Source organism: Mesitornis unicolor, unplaced genomic scaffold, assembly GCF_000695765.1.
Source record: "Mesitornis unicolor isolate BGI_N332 unplaced genomic scaffold, ASM69576v1 scaffold19417, whole genome shotgun sequence".
NCBI lineage: Eukaryota > Metazoa > Chordata > Aves > Mesitornithiformes > Mesitornithidae > Mesitornis > Mesitornis unicolor.
This window is the reverse complement of record NW_010196005.1, coordinates 12,604-22,324: the sequence shown is the minus strand read 5'-3', so window position 1 is coordinate 22,324 and position 9,721 is coordinate 12,604. Positions and strand designations below refer to the sequence as shown.

General features: G+C 41.9%; 1 protein-coding gene across 1 annotated transcript in view; it reads left to right on the top strand.

The window, feature by feature from the left end:
- Window positions 1–433: 433 nt before the first annotated feature.
- The window catches only part of LOC104543653 (rho guanine nucleotide exchange factor 12-like), a gene marked incomplete at both ends in the record, with an annotated part of 21,761 nt that continues 12,473 nt past the window's right edge, over window positions 434–9,721 (top strand). The window contains 5 exon segments of the mRNA XM_010188315.1: window positions 434–457; window positions 1,175–1,263; window positions 2,849–2,905; window positions 9,065–9,163; window positions 9,620–9,669. Of these exon segments, the coding sequence (XP_010186617.1) occupies window positions 434–457; window positions 1,175–1,263; window positions 2,849–2,905; window positions 9,065–9,163; window positions 9,620–9,669 (319 nt within the window).

Here is a 9,721-nt window from a genome sequence, read left to right as displayed (position 1 = left end):
TCTGTACGTCCCAGTAATACAGTTTGGCATAGTTAATATAATTTCAGCTTAACTCTACTCTGTTGTGGTTGTCTCAAAGATGGCAAGCTCATACAGTTTAATGAAAACAGTTAGAGATGTTGTCAGGAGGAGGTGGCAGCAGGAGCCCCTGTATTACCAGATGCCACAGAGCACACACAGGAGGGAGATAACTGCAATGTCTCGCTATAGATTTTTTCAGTTGGAGTTTGGACCTTCATTAGGTACCAGGTACCCAGTCCATAAGCAGGACAGAGAAATCAAGCTACATTAAGCACAAAAAAGACTTTTTCCCTTGTGAAGGCATTACAGGACTGTAGATTAACTGGTTGTATTTGAGCGTTGCTGTTGATATCAAACATCATACTGAGAAACTAAAGAAGTTGATTAAACTCATGTTCTTTCTTCTTTTCAGGTTTCCTCTCAAAAAACCTACAAGGTGAGTTGCTGGAGTTTGTCTGTTGATCTGCATTGCGAACTGTGATACAGAAGTTTTGAAGGAGGAATGCTTTAAAAAATAATAAATGTACAACCACAGATAGCAATACTGACTACTGATGGGAGGTAATTAATATCCAGATCAGGACAGGGTGCCAAAAATACACTTGGTGGTGTCCTTAAAGTGCATGGCATAGTGTTACCATTTGCATTTCTGTTACGTACGCTGGTGGGTCGTCTTACCTGGCATTTGAGATGGTCCGAGACGGTGACCCTACGTTGGTGGATGGGGTGCAGACACTTCCTCTGGGGGGAGGGCATGGTATTCTACACCTTTAATTTTTGCATGCACAGATAATTAAGGTTTGCTGGGAGTTAAATTTAAGATTCATAAAACTGGAAAAAACTCCTGAAATCTTATTTTGTTTTTAGAATGAAATGTCCAGGCGCTGAATGATAAAGAGAACACGCTTGCTGTTACTCATTTCAAAGGTTAACGAGACTGTTTCTAGAACCTTGGATACACTCCCAAACGTTCTGAGACGGATCATTTTTCCACTTGAATTCTGGGGATAAATTTTTTAGGTGAACTTAATGCGGGCGTTTTAATCTAGGTTCCTTGTCAGCAAACAGAACTAGCTAGGGTTGTTTCTTAGAGCCTCCTCCCCAGCGGTTCTGTGGTGCGGTAGTCAGGATCCTCTGCTTTGCTTTGGCGCAGACACGGCAGCATTCTGAGCAGAGAGTCTCCAGCTGACAAGAAGCAGAAGGTTGAACGCTGCAGTAGTACGCACGACTTCGATCCGACAGGTAAAGTCCTGAAACTTCACAGATTAACATCTCGACTTTAAATTTAAACATAGAAATGGTTTTGATGTGCCAACAAATGTGGTTTTCAGAGCTGTGCTCTGCGATGGCAAAGCCCTTCTGAAGCATGCGGGCATTGAAATGAATATGGGCTTGCTTTTCAACGTGCTCATCTACAAAGCAGCTGTTAACTGTGCAAGAATAAACCTAGATTAGTGGTATCAGTGAATAATTATAATTACTTCCTCTTTCAGAAAAGTCAGTCTGAAATTTCAGGAGGCAAATACTGTAATTAGTTGTGAGTAGTTCTTTTGGCTGGTTTAGTCCAAGTGTGAAATTGGAGATATTATAGGCCTGACTGGGGCTGATATTCCATATTGGGAGGTTTTTTTGAGCCTCGGTGGATTTTGATCCATCTTTGTCACTTGTAAAGTGAATGTCTACTTTCTAACATGACATATTTTAAGATGTCTATTTTTAAAGGATATGCTATCCTATTTTTTAACCTTCCAAAAGGTTAAATCTGGGTCAATTTGGTAAGCCTGTCCAGTGCTGCCTTGGAAATCAGGATGTGCACAGGGAGTCTCCATTCTCTGTCTGAAACACTACCCCAGTGCCTACTGTGTATGTTCATGAAATGCATGGCAGGCTCTTGTCTGAGCCTCCTGGCCCATGCAGTGTGTGTTTTTCATGTCTGTGCATTCTGCTGTTCAGTCCAGTCTTTCCCATGGGGCTTTGGAAGAGATGAGAGTTGAATGCAAAGGTGGTAGAACTTGCAGATTGTGTTTTCGCACAAGACATTTGAAGCTGATGTTTATAAACCATCCTATTTGTTAATGCTTTCTGCCACTAGCTGCATGACTCCTTCCTAGTGTGCGCAAAATAAATTTAAATGGGCTTTTAATGTCTTTAAAAAAAAAATCCTGTAAGGGAGAAACTCTGAATTAGTGCTTGTCGTCTTTTCCTTTTTCCTTGGGAACAGGTAATGTAAAATTATGTCAGGTTGGGGTAGAGGAGGGGAGGTCTCGGGCAATGAACCTGTTTTGTAGAAGGAATTTGTTTTCTTCAGAAGAAAGCTTCAGGAATCCTCTAATCTTAATTTGATGAAAGTCATTCCAATTCTGAGAGCAGTTACGTGGCACCACTGCTGCAATGGTTGAGATCTGGTCTGATAGATGACCTCTGTCCTGTATCCTTCATAAAATCCCTTTCTTTTTAAGCTGTGAATTCAGAATGCTGAACTACTACTATGTGTATGTCGGCTACTTACTCTGGAGATAAACGTTACCGGAGTTTCTATGCTTGGATGGCTTTTTATTCAGAATACTCTCTGTAGTTCATTGCAGAAGATTTCTCTTGTTGTGTCTCAGATTCTGTAATAGATTCTTTGTGGTGTTACCTGTGTCTTCATGCTTGTATTATTCACCCCTTATTCCAAGTGCTTCACCTATGTTTTGTTCACATCTTATTTGTGTTTTGCACAGTTTAACCTAATAAATCAGTCTGTGTTTTTCATGAAGTTTTTTTTCTCATGTTTGGTCTCCATATTTTCTATATCTCTCTCTCCTTCTCTCCTGCTCTCGTGCAGATAGCTCCTCCAAGAAGACAAAGTCTAGTTCAGAGGAGAGTAGATCCGAGACGTATGGTAAGCTCAAGCAGCTGCTGCAGCCCGGTACCTTTGCAGTCTGCTCCGTGCTTTCTGTCTGTGCACCCGAGGCTTTTATCCTTTACATGATCTGCATGGTTGGCTCTGCAGCAGGGAGTGGGAAACTGGGTTTCAATGTTGCTTCAGTGTATCAGCTTGTAGTTTTTGTAGTGGCTGGAAACTAACCTGTACCTGGCAAGCATAGGCTGTCACCTGGATTTTCCTGTTATCTGTTGATAGTTGGGAAAACTTGCTGGGGCTGCCCTTCTTGGAGATCTTGTGGCACCGAGTGTTTGTGGCATTGTATGAGGACACAGCTCGTGCTGGACTCCAGAAGAGTTTCTGTGGTTGTAGAGAAGTCTGTGTCTTGCTCTAACTGTAGAGGTTAATCTGTTTGAGCGAGCAATGACTTTTTTTTGCATTGTTTGTAGAGGATTTCGTGTCAGTTGCCTTTCATGTTTCACAGAAGTGGAAAAATGTATCTGTAAATAATTTTTAAAAACGTAAGAATATGATCTTCACCGTTCTTTGTTCGGAAGAGGGAGTATCTTCCCTGGCAGTCCTTTATTGTTGGTTATTACTGCTGTGTGGTGGGCTTGTATGTGACAGTCATGTTCCTCACAAACTGTAAATGGGTTTTGAGAGTGCCTTGATTTGCCTCGGTAGAGCTGGAAACCTGTCAGATTGACTAGATCCCTGCCTCTCGAGCCTGCATTCATTTTTGCCTAATGTTGCTTCCCCATAATATTCTGGAGGTGCTCTCACAGTATTGTAGGTTAATTACAGGAAACATTTGGTATGCTTGATGGAATGTATCTGTGTTTATACTTCTCCCTCAGTCTGTGCAGTGTCCTGGTTTTTCATGTGTGCCAGAAAGAAACATGACTTCCTAACGTAAGCCTTTACTTCCCCCAAAGCTTCCTGCAGATGCTCTACCCATGTCCAGTATCTATGGGAGCAGTTTCCACTCATCCTTCCTTTCCAGTGGCCTTTGCTGTGTTGGACCTTGCCCTGCCTTTTGACTCTGCCCTCTCTTTTCCCAGGTCCTGTGGTATGTGTGGAGAAGTCTGCTGTTTGCTTTGAAAGGGGCCAAACTATTTAAAAACCTACAAGTAGAAGTACTGTACTGATATTTTTCTGGCTGGTGACTGGATGTTAGCTGGCTCTCTCTTTGGCTAGCCATTGGAAAGTGAATAATAGGAAAGTCTTGAATGACAACAGCAACAGGAGATGTGGCTTTTGAGTGTGTTTGTTCTTACCCCTTGAAATTCTTAATTAAGGAGCAAGAGGCCAGAATTTCTTGAAGTATATGAGTGGCTTGGAGGTGGCAGAGTGGCTGGCTATGGAAATTGTTCTGATATACAGAAGCTGATCTATAGTGACAAGAAACTTAAGAGCGTGATAGTTTCTTCTGTAAATCCAACTATCTCGTATCTGTGTATTCAACAAAATTGAGGTGATCACAAGAGAGTTTGAGTGTAGTTTCAGATAGGCTGTAATTTACTAATTAGCGCCACAACCTCCCACAGTGCTTGCTACTTGTTTCTTGAAGTAGAATTCTTGTCTCTGAAATGCACTTAAAATTGAAATGAGCTTTCAGGGTGGCAGGTGAGATATCAGTTACTCCTCTTCCCTTTTCCCCATGAGTTGATTGCTCTCCAAGGATACCTTTATTTTCTGGCTGAAATACTAGACTAGACTATATACATATTCTTTTACGTATTCTCTCCAGCTTTGGGACAGGTTTTAAAATCTTTGTTTTGAAACCCCAGCTTTTTACTCCTTGAGCTGTTTTTCAACTGAACTGACTCTTCCTGTTTTGTTTCTTGCAGTTCTTGTCAGCCTTGTGTCTTTATGTTGTGGCCACCATTTTTTCCAGACCCTTGAAAAGACTCTTGGGAGCCTCTCATCACTGCCTTGTAATAGCAAGAAAGGGCTGGGAGTGCAAGGGGCACTTGACCACAGGGGTTGAATGTGTCGTTGCCATGGGAGCAGATAGTCCTATTTATCATGGTTAAAATACACGGTTCTTTTCTTCCAGAAAGGTTACCAAGCCTTGTTTTGTGAACGGTATTCAATGGCATTGTTATTAACAGTTTTATCAGGACACCGTCCACTACACTGATTTCAAACAATGTCGTTTTTGCTCTGACTTTACGTGACTGCTGTTACCAGGTTAGTGGAAGAATCTGAAGAGTGCTGCTAATATGGCACTTGGTGTGAACATCGTGGTAACAAGTAGAACTAAGTGAAATTCAGGATTTCATCCTATGAGAAATTTCCTTCATAAAAGCTGATAGATAGTTCTATTTATTCTGTGGAGCAGCGTTTCTGAAAGTATTTTATGGAAAGAAAGCTTCCCAAATGCAGTGGAACATTTGAACATTCTCGAAATCCCCAGGAGTTTGTTTATCGAATGATTCATTTCTAATCACTGTATTAAATGACATTTTCCTGTTGTAGCCTTACGCCTTCAGGGAGGTTAGAGTTCACAGGTCTCCTCCCATGTCCCACACAGTTTGATCAGAGGAAAAGCTACATTATGTTATGGGAGATGTAATTCATGTCTCCATTCTCTCTAGTGAGTCCAGTTTTCAGAATGAACCCCTGCTCTGTTTGTTATGCACTGCCAGGGAAATGGAATTCTCCTATTTTATTGAATCATTTAGAAATATTTAGGATCTGTAGAAGAGAAGACGGTAAATGATGTCTTTACTCAAAGCACACCTGGCAAAGCTGTTAGAGACGATCATTTTTGCCATGGTGCATCTGTGACCTTGAGAAATTTGGACTTTACCCTTCCTTGTTACCCAAAAGGCACACTCGTAGCGGGGCTGGAGAGCTGAGCCATGCAGTGGCAGAGGGAATAGTGCCACCTACTGAAGAGCTTTAGCTTTTCTTGCAGCTCTTTCTGAGCCTGGTAGTTGCTAACTGCTTTCATTTCTAATCTTAAACCTCTCTAACTACAGCCCATGGTTAACTGCTTTACTGTGCTCTTGGCTTGAGGTCTAACCAGTGAGTTTGGGCAAATATAATATATATAGATTTTGAGGTCTACTTCTTCCTCACAGAATTTTATGAATCCACTCAAGATATGAACGTGTAGTCTGAGTTTCGTGTACTTACAGCACAGATACAGGGATGTCTCCTCATTTCATGCCATCAAGATACTGTCATGTGGAAGTGAATGTGGCTGTAAGAGTATTATTGATTTCATTTCGAGTGCTATCAAGGACGAGTTCTGTTGACCCTGTAATCTGTGCTAAGCTTCAGCTGGGAAAAGTGAAATATCATGGTCAGATATTTCAAAATGAATGACTCATGATTTCTATCCAGGAAACACTAAGAATTGGGGAAAAAAAAAGTTAATGAAAAGCTGACTGCGGCTTGCTAACATGGGCTCTGCAGTGTTGCCCTGAACTCATAGACTCTAATTGAAGTGGGTGAAGTTGGTTTAGTTAGTAATTCAGTGTAAGAGTTTCTGTATGTACTTGTGATATCCAGACGTGACAGTAACAGCTACTGAAATCTTGACGGTGCGTGTCACCAGGCTCTCAGTGGTTTGTGGCTTTCCTTTCAGTCCGCTCCAGAGTGTCTAATGAGGTGTTCAAGGTACAAGACGTGGGTTATGAAAACATCGCTACTCTGGTCTTAAAATTCCACCTCTAAGTAGATTTCACAATGAATGTATTTTACTTAAATAACAGAAGTGAGCAAATGACAGATGTGGGGGGTTTCTTTGCTAATTTTTCCTCACAGTAAAAGAGAGCACTTGAAGGTTGCTCTTTTTAGTCTACCTGGTTCAGGCAGGGAGTGCTATCACAGCTGATCTAGCTTTGCAGGTAGTAGTGCTACTGCCAGAAAACTTTCAGATGACTTCATTAAAATCAGTATAAAGCTGCTGTATCGAGCTGCAAGCACAGTATCTCTCAGCTGGCCTACCTAAACCTTGTCCTAGCCTTTTATATTGTGCTAGGAGAAAAATTAAGCGCCTGCTTCTTGTGTGAAGGGAACAAATACAGGGAAAAATCAATTATGGTCTAATTGGAGTTTGAGTTGTCCTAATTTCAATTGCCTCCCCATTCTAAAGTTAAAAGGTGGTCTCTAGAATGAAATTGAGACTTGTCATGTGAAACAGTTTAAATTGATCTTTCTTGGAACTTAAATTATGCTCTGTAAGTTCAGTTTATGTTATAAATGCTTTGGCATCAGTTCGTTCAAGGAGGAAGCTTATCAGTAGATCCAAAGGTTATTGGTTCTGGAAAAGAAAGAAATTCAGAGGAAGAGCAGCAAGTGCACAGATATACTGTGCCTTTAAATCAGGACAGTTCTTATGAGTCAAAGATTAGTTAGTGCCTTACTCATAAAACCTGTATGTCTGGCAGCAGGGTTTAAAACGAGCTGTTTTTATGAAATAGCATATGTTCTCTTTCCCACACCCCACCCTGGGGCATCATTCTTGTGAAGTGAGACTTAAAGAAGCTTGGTCATATAGAAAAATGGGAGGTACAGAAGGGAGAGGCATGTTCTTTCGCTTAACCATATAAAGAGGGTGTGAAAGGTGGTGGTTTTTTTTCCTCTTGTCTACTTTCACCTTGCATCCTTTCCATCACTGTACTGCAGATCGCTATGTATAGCGTGATTCGCTTCTACTTTATCAGCAGAAGGGGAGTTACTGGGATGTGATACTGTGACCAGACAGCTGCAGAAGTGCTGGAATGCAATCTTTTCCACTACTCCCACACCCACTTCTGTATGTGCCACACTCGAGGAGAACAGGGCTGACTGGGCAGACAGTGTTTTCACTTGAGGCTCTTCATTTCCATTAGGAGTTGCTCCGGAGAAGTGAAAGGAGCCGTAGTTGTGCGAGAGTAATTTAAGACGTGGGTATGACTCCACACTCTGTTACAGTTCATTCCTTAAAAATGATTCCAGAAAAGACAGTCTTGTTCCACTATTCCTTTGCTCCCTCTGTACTAAACAAAACTGCTCCAATTTTGGTATCTGATTGTGGAGGACTCCAATTCTTTCTCAAGATGCTAGTGTAAGAATTTTGCCTGATGTGGCTTTAGAAATGGAGATGCAAAACAAGCTGTTAGAAATAAGGGTGATGTTCAGTAGCTGGTGGTTTCTGCTGTGTAAATAAAAGAAAATAGTGAAGCATTTCTTGGAGTTCCTGAAGTCGCTTTTTAAGATAAGCAGATGCTCCTAGGAAAGTGCTCTGCAGTGAATATACCAGGCCCGCTGCTTTGTTTTCTTGTTGCTCACTTGAAGCTGAAATAAGGGCAAAACAGACATACACAGCGTTGCACCTTTTCAAAGCGCTGCACGTACTGAGTACATTTCTCTCTGCAACAGTATTTATGTTCACATTATACTGAATAATCCTAACTCTGGGAAACAAAACAATTTGCCTTTGATGCCACACAGCAAGTTAAAGGAGGAGCAGATTCAAACCTGCATCTCCTGGGATTTTGGCCCTGTACTTCAGAAGCTCGGTGAGAAGCATGGTCTTGATTTCAGAAGTAGTTCAGTGTAGTAAGCGTGGCTTGTACTTCTCCACTGCTGCTGGTTTGGTTCTGTGCAATGTTCTCATCTGGAACAGGAGGTGCCCTGAGATGAGATTTTTGGTGAGAATTGGGAGAACTTTTCCTGGTCAATAAATCTGTTGTAGTCCAACCTGCCGATGTTAGTCTGAGAGATTTGTGACTTCGTGTTTGGAGTAGTTTGTAAAAGTTGTTTGGTGTTCTTGGTGGTGTTCTGGAACATGAGAGGCCGCTGCCATGTTTTGAGGAACTATTAATACAGATAAAGGGAAACTGCTCATTGGTTCACGTACGTAGCTGCTCTTCTTTAAAAGCTGCTTTTACCTCAAGTTGTGCCTGATGTGCCAGAGCTGTCTGCATCTCTGCTGTTGTGTATCTCTGTTTTGTGTAACTGAAGCAATAAGCTTGACCTGTCTTGACGTTCCTGTCTGTTTTTGGACTGATGCCCTGTTTCTGTCTCTTATATATTTTTCTCTCTGTTCTATTGTACCAGTTTCTTTCAGTGCTCTGTGATTATCTAGGAGGATAAGGTTTTGGACTGATGCCTAGCTTGTGTCTCTTTGTATTTCTCTCCTTCTCTTTCTTTTGCCCTTTCCCCACCTTTCTTGTGCAGGTCTCGTTCAGCGCTGCGTTGTCATCCAGCGGGATGAGAACGGATTTGGGCTGACAGTCAGCGGAGACAATCCAGTCTTCGTGCAGTCCGTCAAAGAAGGTGAGCACCCTCACTAAACGTGCTGATTGGAGAGCAGTCGAGAGGGTTTCATGTGAATCAAAGAAACGTGCATGAACTGGAGGGGAAAACTCCAAATGCCTTCCTCGTGGGTGGGATGGCTGTAGCTTGGGTGTGCAGAACGGAGAGCATTGCACTGTTGGGATGCAGTGAATCGCCTCCTCGGTATCTGATACATCTGGAAACTGGCCTATTGCATCTGAGAGAGGAAGTAAAGGACTTCGTGAAATTTGGTGGGTTTGAGGTTTGATGCATCCACTGCAAAATGAGAACAGAACTGCTCTAGTCTAGATACTCAACAGTTTTAATCTGATAAAGGCAGAGGAAGCTGGGGTGAGTGTGGGCAGTGGTTTTGCATGCAACTGCAGAAGTGCTTAAAGCATTTTGCTTTGAATGTTTCTACTGAAATTGGAACTAGATGATTTCTTCCTTCTCTAGATGGAGCAGCCATGCGTGCTGGAGTGCAAACAGGTGATAGAATTATTAAGGTAAGGCATTCAAATCATCAGAGAAATGAACCCTCAATATTAAATGAGCTCT